The sequence below is a fragment of the Xyrauchen texanus genome, chromosome 10 (assembly GCF_025860055.1).
Source record: "Xyrauchen texanus isolate HMW12.3.18 chromosome 10, RBS_HiC_50CHRs, whole genome shotgun sequence".
NCBI lineage: Eukaryota > Metazoa > Chordata > Actinopteri > Cypriniformes > Catostomidae > Xyrauchen > Xyrauchen texanus.
In genome coordinates, this window is record NC_068285.1 from 2,425,627 (window position 1) to 2,439,171 (window position 13,545).

The window sequence follows — 13,545 nt, forward strand, 5'->3', positions numbered from 1 at the left end:
CAGTCTCGAAGTTTGTAGTAAAACAATCATAACTGTGTCATTTTAATTATGCTACCTCATCTGTCAGCATGTTGCCGGTGAATCACATTCAGTCTCTTTGCACGTTACGTCATTGTTTTGGTAAATGCTCGCTCGTATCCCTATGGAGTGTGTGTGCGATCACGAGCAACAGGTAGCTGCTGCAGTTCAGTTGATTTCCTCAAATGAGTAAAAATAATATTCTATATAAAAAAATTATATATTATTACAAAAATGTCCTCATTCTAATGAAATACTAAAAAATATATGTCTTCTCTGTGTATTTGTTAAGGATTTAATTTTTTTTAAACGGAATAAATACAGGTGCTATTTCAGTGAATTCACTGACCATTCAATACATTCAAGACCAATTAGGGCCTGGGTTTAAGGGGTTAATATGGGTATAAACAGGGTTTTACAGCTCAATGTACTTAAGTTTGTCCAGTGTGCAGTTTGGATCGTTGAGTCTTTCAGAGAGCAGCTTGACTCCTGATTCTCCTTGGTGATTATAACTCAGATCCAGCTCTTTCAGGGGTGAGAGATTTGATCTCAGAGCTGATGCCACAAAACAACAGCCTTCCTCTGTCACCATACAGCCAGATAATCTACAAACACACAAACATAACAGTCAGATAATCTAAAAACTTGCATATAACCAGTCAAATAATCTACAAACGCACATCAACAGTCAGATAACCTACAAACAAACATCAGCATTTACCAGCAGCCATATCAACCTGTAGCTCAAGACTGGTTGCCACTGAAGCTAAGCAAGGTTGAGCCTGGTCAGTACCTGGATGGGAGACCTCCTGTGGAAAACTAAGTTTGCGACTGGAAGAGATATTAGGGAAGCCAGCAGGGGGTGCTCACCCTGTGGTCTGTGTGGGTCTTAATGCCCCAGTATAGTGAAGGGGACATTATACTGGAAAAAGACACTGTCCTTTGGAGGAGATGTTAAAATCAGGTCCTGACTCTCTGTGGTTATTAAAAACATCCTAGCGCACTTCTTGTAAAGAGTAGGTATAACCCTAGTGTCCTGGCTAAATTCCCCCATTGGCCTTCTCAATCATGACCTCCTAATAATCCCTAGCCATTAATTGGCTCTATAACTCTCTCCTCTTCACCAATAGCTGTGTGGGGTGAGCATACTGGTGCACTCTATCTGCTGTCATCCAGGTGGATGCTGCACACTAATGGTGGTTGAGGAGAGTCCCCTGTTCACTGTGTAAAGTGCTTTGAGTGTAGTGTCAGAAACGTGCTATATAAATTAATGTTCATTCTCAACAGTCAGATAATCTAAAAACACACACATCAATAGTAAGAAAACACACACATAAAAAGTCAGATAAACTACATTTACATTTAGTCATTAAGCGGTCCCTTTTATCCAAAGTGACTTACAAATGAGGAACATAAACACTTTGTCATATATAAGTAAACTGTACCTGCAGGATCACACTGCCAAGTTCTAAGTGTTGCTAGAATAGTACAGAAACTAGCACAGAAGAAAGAGACAGATAAGGATTTTTTAAAAAGATTTCTTAAATAGTAAGTCCCATTATTTAGGACAGGTTAAGTGCTCACAGAAAATATATGTTTTCAGTTTTTTGCCACTGAAGCTAAGCAGGGTTACATTTACATTTACATTTATTCATTTGGCAGACGCTTTTATCCAAAGCGACTTACAAAAGAGGAAAACATAAGCGAATCATCTTAAGGAGACAGTGGTACGAAAAGTACCACTATCTCCTTAGAAAACTATTATCATTTACTGTCTGCAAATATGCGCATATCCAATAAACCAACTTTACACAACTTGAGCAGATCAAGCATCCTGATGAACACTCATATATCTTCCTCTGAAGCATGTATTCTAACAGTCCTCAACAGTTCCCTGTAACTTTTCTTATGATAAAAGGCAAATATCAATACAACTTCTATTATATACTGTCTACATATATGTGCATATCTCGTTTAAACAGATGTCATTCACGAACCTCAAGAAGTGTTTAATTCCTGTCGAGCACTCAGCTAATATCTTCCTCTGCAGCACGTATTCCATCAGTCAGAATCAAAAACTTCAGTATCAGGATCAAAAGATCCTCTCATTCACAAATCATGAAGTAGGCGATACAGGCTGTTTAAACTGTCAGGAGATGGATCTGCATGAGCATGTGAGTGCAACTTCAAGGTTGCGTCCGAAACCAGGAAAATGCTATCTCCGGAGGCTGTATACTTGGGTACGATAAAAATAAGGTGATTTTCAAACTATTTGGAGATCAGTTTCCTAAAGCATTCAATTCATTCAAAACAGCGGTCAGTTAAGCCATGAACTGATTAGGTAGCAAGTCAGCTGCCTAAATTTTTGGATGCAGCCCAAGATAAAAGTGCTTCACGTGTGCTTTAAGTACATTTCTTATTCACTATACACTGTTTGTACAATTGGTTTGATACTGAATATTTGAGTAAATGCGATTGCTAACGTGGACATGCCATTCATGGTTGCTGGACTACTGTATGTACTGTTATTTCCTTCTTCCTAATATATTAACAGTTTCTTCACTTTCATCAATAAATTACAAAAATTACTCAAATGTGATGACTAAACAGAAATCTGAAGAAACTGATATCTACCATTTAAAATACAATATTATCTTTTTGTTTTGTGTGAAATTGATTAAATATTGTGCTAAATAAGTTTATTATTATTATTTTTAGCAATTTTATGTTTGTTACTATAATAAACTGTGTGATATGTCGGCCTTGTATCAGTCTATTGGCCACCCTGCTCTCTGGATATCGATATAAGCCATTAAAAAACCCATATCGGTCAACCACTGGTACACAGTAACCACAGCTATGAACCACAATATATTCATATTGTATATTCCAATGTAATAATGAATCTGCAAACACAAACCTCAGTATTTCCAGTGTACAGTGAGGACTCTTCAGTGCATCAGAGAGCAGCTTCACTCCTGAATCCTGCAGGTCATTGTTACTCAGGTCCAGCTCTCTCAGACTTGAGGAGTTTGAGCTGAGAACTGAGGCCAGTGCTGAACAACTTTTCTCTGTCAGATTACAGCCCATCAGACTGAGAGAAATGACAAGATAACAGTGTGTTAATCTATAAGTTTTAGTGAAGGCTTCTCAGTACAGCTGTTGGGTACAAAGAAAAAATATATGGCCACTATGTTTGATTGCTCATAGTCATTTGCAAATTTTTTGAAGCTCTTCTACTGTCAAGACCCAGTCTGGACTGCCCAACTTGTTTTGTTCTGGAGTTCTCTCTGTTTTGGTCCATGTGTGCACGGAAGTAATGGCTGGACTGCAAACCATGTCTTTCAGGAGTAGTGTTTTCTGTGGGATAAAGTAACTCCCTTTGGCGTGTAATTTGTGCTTCGTAACTTTGCAGACCTTTTACATACACAAACAGCTATATTACACACTAATGGAAAGGTAATGTCCCAATAAGTATAATAGGGCCTCTTTAAACCTAATCCAGACAGTAATTAGATAATTTACTGTTTTAACAATGTAAACAAAATAATTATGTCACTGTGACATAATCATACGTAACAACTGGCAGCAAATGTAGGTGCTTCTCTTTCACAATGTGGCCCAGTTTTTCAGGCCACCATGTAAAACACTTGCTCTCTGGTTTTATGGTGCATTTAGATAATTTTTAGGGAGAGAATGTTTCAGTGCACTGCAGTGATTTTGCGACTGGGACAGCTGTAAAAATGGCTGACGCTCTGACCAGTGCCCTGCTTAGTAACCTAGAGAGCTGATTGAAATGTACCCAATAACATTCATTAGGTGTGTTCAACTTCAACTGCAGCTTGCCTTAGTGATCTGCGAGATTTACCAGTTGTAGTAGCGGGAGGAGTTGAAAATGGAGCATCAAGCCAGACACATTCTGTTTGTCACGAATGACGATGAAGGTAGACACGGGACGAGGATCTAAACGCAGCAAGGTTTATTAAAAATAAAAGGCAACACAAAAGAACACCAACAAAAGAAACATCCACGATGGGAAAATGTAAACAAAACACGAAAGGCAAACAAAGGGTTAACATAACACGGAAGGCATACACAGGGATAACTGTGCGAGAACAACGACGGAAACATGGGAAACAGGCATCTACATACAACAAAGACCGACAGGGGAAAGGAGGAACAAACAGGGTTAAATACACAAACACAATGAAGACTAAACGAGACACAGGTGAGAACAATGAAGAGTGCAGGCAGTGAGAGAGGCCAGGAATTGTGGGAATTGTAGTTTTACACACGGACAGTGAGACTCAGGGCGGACAACAGGGAAACGGGATCGGTGACGGGTGAAACAGAAAACACGGAGCAGACAACAAGGAAACGTGACAATAAACGTGATAGGTGAAACAGAGAACATAGGGCAGATAACACAGGAACGTGACACTGTTTCACGACGTGTGCTGAACCCACATTATTCACGGAAGATCCCACAATGATTGCTTTGTTTATTACAGATGAAGTGGAAATCAGAACTCAGGATTCACATTTACATATAAAAACCGAAAACATTACTGATTTGAAAAGATTGAGTTCTTCTAAATACAGCGCCTGCTGTGTGTACAAAAGAAAGTCCAATAAATGTCTAAATATTTTGATACCAATAAAGAAGTCCATATATTTAGTAATTTTGAATTGTTTTTATGAACATGATATTACTATGATAAACATATTATAATATGAGATAAATAATGTGGTGTTATAAAAACATGAATTAACAAGAGTTTATTGGAACTGGAGTTGTCATAATAAACACCTTGGTAATGGCATACCACTATACTACTCTTATTTCTGCCACAGACTGACTTAGCTGAAGTAGTAAAAGTAGTATGTATCATTTGATATTCATACGCATCCCATGAAATACACGCTACCATTGTCATCTGTGATTCTGGCCAATCATGAATAAGTTGTGACATCATCAGAGCTCTTGCAGCCACTCTGGAGAAGCTGCATTGGCAGTGCCAGCCGGCTGCTCTTGAATCGCACACAAGGTACTTTAATGGCATACATCACGGTGACGCGGCACTGACACCTGTCATGTTCACGGTTGTCTTTTGTTCTGCCATGTTCACGATTGTCTTTTGTTTTGTGCTGTCCTGTTGTAGTTTCTTTTATTACCGTGTCTTGTTTCACTGTTGCCCTTTGTTTGGCACTTTTGTCACTGTTGTAACCCCATACTCGCCTTGTTAGCTTTCGTGTTCACCGTTCATTGTTTGCACCTGCCCTCGTTGATCTACCATTTTGCTTCTGTTAATCACCTTGTTACCTTGTTTGAGTTCTGTCTGTTCATTCGTCCCCTGTTCCCGTGTTCATGTATTTATATCCTGGTTTTTGGTTCAGTCCTTGTCTTTCGTTGATTGTATGTGACGTTGCTGTTTCTCCGATGTTCGCTCCCATGCCTGTCTTCCCGTGTTTCCAGTTCCCGTGTTTTGGTGTTTTGTTTTCATTTTGCCCATCGTGGTAGTTTTGTTTGTTCATACCTGTTCGTTACCAGTCTTGTCTAATAAACCCCGCATTTGGATCCTCATCCCTTGTTTGACTCCGTCCTCGACCGTTACAGAACGAAAGACCAAACAATGGATCCAGCGGTCCAACTGGCCAACTATCGCCTGCTCTGCCTCAAACAAGAGGATCGCCCTCTCGAAGACCACATTGGTGACTTCCTCGAGCTGGCGAATGCCTCTGACTACCCGGACCACATCCTGGTGAGTTTCTTCAGGGGCAACCTGAACGCCTCGCTGAGGGAGCGGTTGCCACCGGCAACGCGCGGGTGGAAGCTCTGCGAATTTGTGGAGGCAACCTTGCGGATCGGCGGCTCACCGTTAACCGTGGTCGTTGCTGAGGAGGATCCTACCTCGCCTCCCTCGGTGGTGACTCTCCAGTCACCCATGGCGCTTCCTGTCACGCCAGTCCCGCCTGTCAACGAGGTCACCCTCACCCCAGTCGCCTTCCATGAGCCAGCACGGCCCACTTCGTCTGCCCAGAGGAGGGAGAGAAGACGGGCTTCCGCCTCCCGGTCCACGCATGTCACCGTGAGCGAGCCAGAGCCCACGCACATCACCGTGAGCGAGCATGAGTCCTCGCACATCACCGTGAGCGAGCCTGAGTCCTCGTCAACCACGGTCAGCGAACCCAAGCCAGCGCATACCACGGTCACCCAGCCAGTACCTGTCGCCGCGACCGTCCCTGAGCCAGCGCCAGCAGCCATGACCGTCCCTGAGCCAGCTCCAGCAGCCATGACCGTCCCTGAGCCAGCGCCAGCAGCCATGACCGTCACAGGGCCAACGCCAGTAGCCATGACCGTCCAAGGGCCAGCGCCAGTAGCCACGACCGTCCAAAAGCCGGCGCCAGTGGTCGTACCCGTCCAAGAGTCAGCGCCTCTCAAGCCTTCCAGGGCTCCGCCTCTCAAGCTCCCCGAGCTTTCCAGAGCTCCTCCTCTCGAGCTTTCCAGAGCTCCTCCTCTCGAGCTTTCCAGAGCTCCGCCTCTCGAGCTTTCCAGAGCTCCGCCTCTCGAGCTTTCCAGAGCTCCGCCTCTTGAGCTTCCCGAGCCTTCCAGGGCTCCGCCCCTCAAGTCACTCGAGCCGTCCAGGGCTCCACCTCTCGAGTCTCCTGAGCCTCCTACGACTCCGCCTCTCGAGCCTCCTTAGGCTCCGCCCCCAGAGCCTCCTACGGCTCTGCAACCAGAGACTCCAGAGCCTTCTAGAGCCCCGCCTCCCGAGCCTCCTACGGCTCTACTCCCAGAGCCTTCTGAGCCTCCTACGGCTCCGCCCCTAAAGGCCCCTACGGCGTCACCTTCCTCGGCTCCGCCTCCAGGGCCCCCTACAGCTCTGCCTCCAGCGCCTTCCAGAGCTTCGCCTCTAGAGCCTCCTACGGCGCCACCTCCCACGGCTCTGCCTCCTGAGCCTCCCACGGCTCTGCCTCCTGAGCCTCCTACAGTTCCGCCCCCAGAACCTCCTACGGCTCCGCCTCCCGAGCCTTCCACGGCTCCGCCTCTAGAGCCTCCTACGGCGCCACTTCCCTCTGCTCTGCCTCCTGAGCCTCTCTCAGCTCCGCCTCCGGAGCCTTCCAGGGCTCTGCCTCTAGAGCTTCCCACGGCTCCACCTCCCTCGGCACTGCCGCCTGAGTCTTCCTCGGCTTCACCTCCTGAGTCTCCCGAACCTTCCTCGGCTCCGCCTCCTGGGCCTCCCTCGGCTCTGCCTACGCCCTCCACTGCGCCGTCTCCCAGGCCTTCTACAGTTCCACCTCCGAAGTCCTTCCTGGTCCCGCCTACCACGGCTCTGTCTCTTGAGCCACCTTCATCTCCGCCTCCCGAGGCCCCGTCTACAGAACCTCCCATGGTTCCGCCAACCACAGCTCCGCCTCTGGCACCTCCCTCGGCTCTGCATGCCTCTGCTCTACCCACAGTGTCCCCTATGGCTCTGCCTGCCTCTGCTCCGCCCCCATGGTCTCCTGGACCGGCCTCTGTCCTGTGGCCACCTCCCAGGCCCCCTGAACCGGCCCTTGCCTGGCGGCCAGCCCCCGGGCCATCCAAACCTGTCCCCCTAACGTGGCCGTCTCCCAGAACACCTAGACCTGCCCCTGCCCGGTCGATACCTCTCTGGCCTCCTAAACCTGTCCCTACCTGGTGGACACACCCCCAGAGACTGCTTGCCTGCCCTCTCGGCCTCCCCAGTCTGCCTGTCTGCCCTCTCGGCCTCCCTGGTCTGCCTGTCTGCCCTTTGTGCCCCCGTGGACTGCCTATTTGCCCCTTTTGCTTCCTCGGACTGCCTGACTGCCCCTTGTGCCCCCCCTTGGACTGCCTACTTGTCCCTTTTGCTCCCTTGGTCTGTCTGTTTGCCCCTGGTGCCCTCACTTTGTTTCTTGTGGTTTTCGTCATTTATTCTTTTGTTAGGATCGTCTGGAATCCGATCCTTTGAGGGGGGGTTCTGTCATGTTCACGGTTGTCTTTTGTTCTGCCATGTTCACGATTGTCTTTTGTTTTGTGCTATCCTGTTGTAGTTTCTTTTATTACCGTGTCTTGTTTCACTGTTGCCCTTTGTTTGGCACTTTTGTCACTGTTGTAACCCCATACTCGCCTTGTTAGCTTTCGTGTTCACCGTTCATTGTTTGCACCTGCCCTCGTTGATCTACCATTTCGCTTCTGTTAATCACCTTGTTACCTTGTTTGAGTTCTGTCTGTTCATTGGTCCCCTGTTCCCGTGTTCATGTATTTATATCCTGGTTTTTGGTTCAGTCCTTGTCTTTCGTTGATTGTATGTGACGTTGCTGTTTCTCCGATGTTCGCTCCCATGCCTGTCTTCCCGTGTTTCCAGTTCCCGTGTTTTGGTGTTTTGTTTTCATTTTGCCCATCGTGGTAGTTTTGTTTGTTCATACCTGTTCGTTACCAGTCTTGTCTAATAAACCCCGCATTTGGATCCTCATCCATTGTTTGACTCCGTCCTCGACCGTTACAACGCCATCTTAAGTCACACAACATTTCTAACCAACATGCACTGCTTCAAGTTAAACTCCGATCTCCCAACCGTATCTGATCACACAGTGCTGCATGAAGTTAAAAATGTACTGTTTACACTTAGATGAAAACATTACCTACACATGATAACACAATATTTACCACCAAATTCTCTTTTCCTCTGTGTACAATCTTCTAATTTAACAATAATGTCACCTCAGTAAATCAGTCAACTAAGTTAAACACTTAACATAAAGCCGTCTAAACTAATAATTCATTACCAATCTAAATAAATATAGATCACTATATTATTCACATCTTAATGCAATTTTATATATTACAGTATAACATCATTTAATATAGTTTTTAGTCAAATCCATTAAAGATTATAAAAACAGAGAAAAAAACTGTGTAAATTAAACATTGCAGGAATAAAGGAAGCTACAATATGACAAATAAATAAATAAAGTATAAAACAAATCAAATCCTTAAAATAATAGTAATAATTATTCAGTATTATATTATAATAAGAAACTTGACTGATACCCCCAATAATAATTCAGTATTGTATCATATTTAACTGGGTTTTTGCACATCATGTTCATTCAAGAAATGTTTTAGTAAAAATATATGTAGTTAAATATTTATTTATTTATTAGGCTGTGTATTATTGTATGTGGAAGCATAAATACAATTATTAAGTATCGTTTTGTATTTATTTAGTGGAAAACATGCTTTTGTTATTTTAAATGAGATTTTTTTCACTTTGCATTAAACATTTTGAATCAATTTGGCTACAATGTCTGTTTAAAATGAAGGTAAAAACTATAAAAAGTAACACATGAAACCAAACAAATATCAAAATAGTATAAGGGGTTGTTTTTAGTCTAACAAAACACAAATTAAAATCTAACCTCTGCTATTTAATTACAATAAAGTGAGATTAAAACACTAAATTACTCACTCAGCTTTTCTGGATGCTTTGATCACCGGCAGCAGTCTCAGAAGACATTCATGTGATGGATCATATTTCCTCAGATTAAACTGATCCAGCTCCTCTTCTGAGTTCAGCAACACAAACACCAGAGCTGACCACTGAGCAGGAGAGAGACTGACTCCAGAGAGACGATTGTTATCTCTTCTGTTCACGTATGTTTGTACTTCCTGCACTAGAGAATGATCATTGAGTTCATTCAGACAGTGGAACAGATTGATGGATTTCTCTGGAGAGGGATTCTCCCTGATCTTTATTTTAATGTACTCAACTATTTCCTGTTTGCTGTCAGAGCTGCTTCCTGTCTGTGTCAGTAGGTCTCGTAAGATTGTCTGATTGGACTTCAGTGAGAGACCCAGAAGGAATCGAAGGAAAAGGTCCAGGTGTCCGTTCTCACTCTGTAAAGCCTTGTCCACTTCACTCTTCAGGAGATCACTCATAGATGACCTAAACTTACTGAAGAGACCTGATTTCTGTTGATAAAAGGAAAGAAAAGCATACAGAGCAGCGAGAAACTCCTGAATGCTCAGATGCACAAAGCTGAACACCTTCCCCAGGTGCAGTCCAAACTCCTCTCTGAAGATTTGGGTACAAACTCCCGAGTACACTGACGCTTCTCTGACATCAATGCCACACTCTCTCAGGTCCTCCTCATAGAAGATCAGATTCCCTTTTTCCAGCTGTTGAAAAGCCAGTTTTCCCAGAGACAGAATCCTCTCTCTAGCCTGCTGAAGATCCACCTCACATTTCCCATCATACTTCTGGCTCTTCAGTTTGCTCTGAAAGATCAGGAAGTGTGTGAACATTTGAGTGAGAGTCTTGGGGATCTCTGCACTCTCTGCTTCACTCAACAGTCTCTGGAGAACAGTGGCTGAAATCCAACAGAAGACTGGTATGTGACACATGATGTACAGGCTTCTTGATGATTTCATGTGTGTGATGATTCTGTTGGCCAGACGCTCATCTTTTATTCTCTTCCTGAAATACTCGTCCTTCTGAGGGTCATTGAAGCCTCGTACATCTGTGAGCTGGTCAACACACTCAGGAGGAATCTGATTGGCTGCTGCTGGTCGAGAGGTGATCCAGAGCAGAGCAGAATGAAGCAGATTCCCCTTGATGAGGTTGGTCAGCAGCACATCCACTGAGGCCGATTCTGTCACATCACACAAAATATCATTGTTCTGGAAATCTAGAGGAAGTCGACACTCATCCAGACCATCAAAAATGAAAATGACTTTGTAGTCATCAAGGAATGTTTTCAATTCTCTCAGTTCTTTTGTATCTGTGAAAAACTGATGAAGAAGATCCATCAAACTGATATTTTTGTGCTTCATCAGATTGAGTTCTCTGAAAGGAAGTGGAAATATGAAGTGAACATCCTGATTTGCTTTTCCTTCAGTCCAGTCCACAATGAACTTCTGCACAGAGACAGTTTTTCCAATTCCAGCAACTCCTTTAGTCAGCACAGTTCTGATGGCTTTGTCTTGTCCAGGTAAGGCTTTAAAGATGTCATTGCATTTGATTGGTGTTTCCTGTGTCTCTGCTCTCCTGGATGCTGTCTCAATCTGTCTAACCTCATGTTCATTATTGATCTCTGCACTCCCTCCCTCTGTGATGTACAGCTCTGTGTAGATCTCATTCACAAGTGTTGAGCTGCTTTGATTTGACATTCCTTCAGTAATTCTCTGGAATTTCTCTTTTAGTTTTGTTTTGAGTTTTTGTTGATGCACAGAAATCAGTTCTGATGTAAAGAGGAAAAGAAATGGGAATTATAATTGATGTTGATGTTTAATGGTCATTAGACATTAAGTTTATTTTCTTTCACTAATATTGAGTGAATCCAGACACTGTGTGTTTCCTCTGAAGGTGACGTGATGTAATAGTGATGTGAGTGCGAGCTCTTACTGGTTTGAAGTGTGTTAGCGAGGTCTGTCTGCTTCATCTTCTTCAGGACGTGCAGTGTGATCTTCAGAAACCCCTCTCTGACTCTGCTCTGACCTTCATCCTCAGAGCATGCTGGGGAATCTGAGATCAGTAGTCTCTTGAAACTCTTCAGCTCTTTCTTCATCAGAGAGATGATTTTGTGCTCAAGTTCCTGAAATCAGTGAACATTCAAACAACAAACTTCATTCAGTAAAAGACAAGAACTGAAGGATCAGTGGACAAGAATCACCACTCATTTTATTTGTGCTTTAGTTGTCTTGAATTCCTCAGTGTGTGTGTGTGTGAGTGTGTGTGTGTGTGTGTGAGAGAGTGTGTGTGTGTGAGAGTGTGTGTGTGTGTGTGTATATGAGTGTGAGTGGGCTTGTTTATGTGGTTTATGAGAACATTTTTTTAGGTTACAAATTAGTAATTACAAGGGTATTATGCTATAAATGTGGTTTATGAGGACATTTCTATTGTCCCCATAATTCAAATCGCTTAAAAATCATACTAAACAATGTTTTATTGAAAATGTAAAAATGCAGAAAGTTTTTTGTGAGGGTTAGGTTTAGGGGTAGGGTTAGGGTTAGGGTATAGAATCTATAGTTTGTACAGAATAAAAATCATTATGTCTATGGAGAGTCCTCATAAGGATAGCTGCACCAACATGTGAGTGTGTGTGTGTGTGTGTGTGTGAGTGAGTGAGTGTGTGTGTGCGTGTGTTATTAAGATGAGGGTGAAGCTGTAAAGCTTAGAGTCTCAAAGTGGTGTGTATGAGAGAGACATGACAGTGTGTATTAACAACCTATATGGTTTCTCTCTCTATATTTCTCTCTCTCACACACACACACACACACACACACGCACACCTCAAAAATGGAGTCCAATGGCACTTTCCCAGCAGTTGACGCTGAAGCATCCTTTTTGTTTCTGTAGTTGATCAAAGACTCTCCTGAACTGAAGTTAAGTGGTTGATCCATTGACCAGTCACTCTTCATGGACACACAGCTGGGTTCAGGAGATTCTCCATGAATGACACTAAAACAGCAATTAAACAGAGTTTAGTTCATGTGTTTTATTAGTAATCTGAAAACATAATTTCAATATCCAGTGCAATAAAACACATTTAAATATGTGTCTTATATATTATATGTCACACGAGAACTTGCAATTGTAACGGTGGCGGCCTGATAATAAATTCAAACAATCAATCAACGATTGTTGAAATAAAAGTTAATCAGTTTGGGTGCCAGACAGGTGTAACCTTGTCAATAATTTCAGACCAATAACCCAGATAGCTTAGATGCCACCAGTTACATACACAAAATACAGAAAATAAATCACAAAGGACAGTGCCAACTCAGTTTAGAAATGCCTGTATTTCACACCATTTCGCCAGTTACCACCACTTTGAACTGTCAGTCAATTTTTTTCCACATAGACCACAGATTCCACAGTTGTTCATCCAGGCACAGAGACAGATTTTGTGAACAAAATCAATATCAAAAATGTCAATTTTGTTTGGTATCAAAAATAAAAATAAAAAAACTCCAGAACAAAATTAGCCAAAAAAAAATAAAATAAAAATATTACTCACAGTTTAGTTTGTGGGGAACCGAATACCCGGATGTATAAAGTGCAGAGGTGAATTTGTGTGTGTGTGTTTGGTTAACCAGCCGCAATTCCAGCCACGCCGTAGCCTTTAGCAATGGTGAAACTCTGTTGGATGGTAGAGGGAACAAACCAGGATCCAGACGGCCCTTATCACAGCTCGCTTGGGGTTCTTTTACACGCTCGCGCTGAAGACATCGTTATGGAGAGCGTTTTTTCTCACCAGCAACCGCTCCAGCAGAGATACAGCGTTTTACCCGCTGTCGATTTCGATCACCGCCTCCCCAGGTAAGTGCAAACAACACCTTACTTTTTCTTTAGTATTTCCCTTCGTCTAACCACCAACAGCTCGTTCGGTTAATGCGTTTACTTCCAGTTTGGCGTTTTGACGGTTATTGAGGCTTTTCGGTTCTCACCTCGATGAATCGCACTCTTCACAACAACTTCGGTCTTTTTCCCACACACTTTTTTTTTTGTTTGTTTTGTTTTT

At 43.3% G+C, this 13,545-nt stretch overlaps 1 protein-coding gene across 6 annotated transcripts in view; it reads right to left on the minus strand.

Moving 5' to 3' along the window:
• LOC127650627 (NACHT, LRR and PYD domains-containing protein 3-like) overlaps window positions 1-13,545 on the minus strand; it is a 710,662-nt gene that overhangs the window by 312,150 nt on the left and 384,967 nt on the right. Inside the window, exons 5-7 of one of the 6 annotated variants that reach the window (XM_052136158.1) lie at window positions 12,314-12,482; window positions 11,427-11,616; window positions 9,492-11,262 (exon numbers count right to left, since the gene is read on the minus strand). The exons of 4 other annotated variants lie outside the window; for them this stretch is intronic. In XM_052136158.1, coding sequence (XP_051992118.1) covers window positions 9,492-11,262; window positions 11,427-11,616; window positions 12,314-12,482 — 2,130 coding nt within the window. The remainder of the gene's footprint in view (window positions 1-9,491; window positions 11,263-11,426; window positions 11,617-12,313; window positions 12,483-13,545) is intronic. One more of the 6 variants, XM_052136159.1, reaches the window with a different exon arrangement.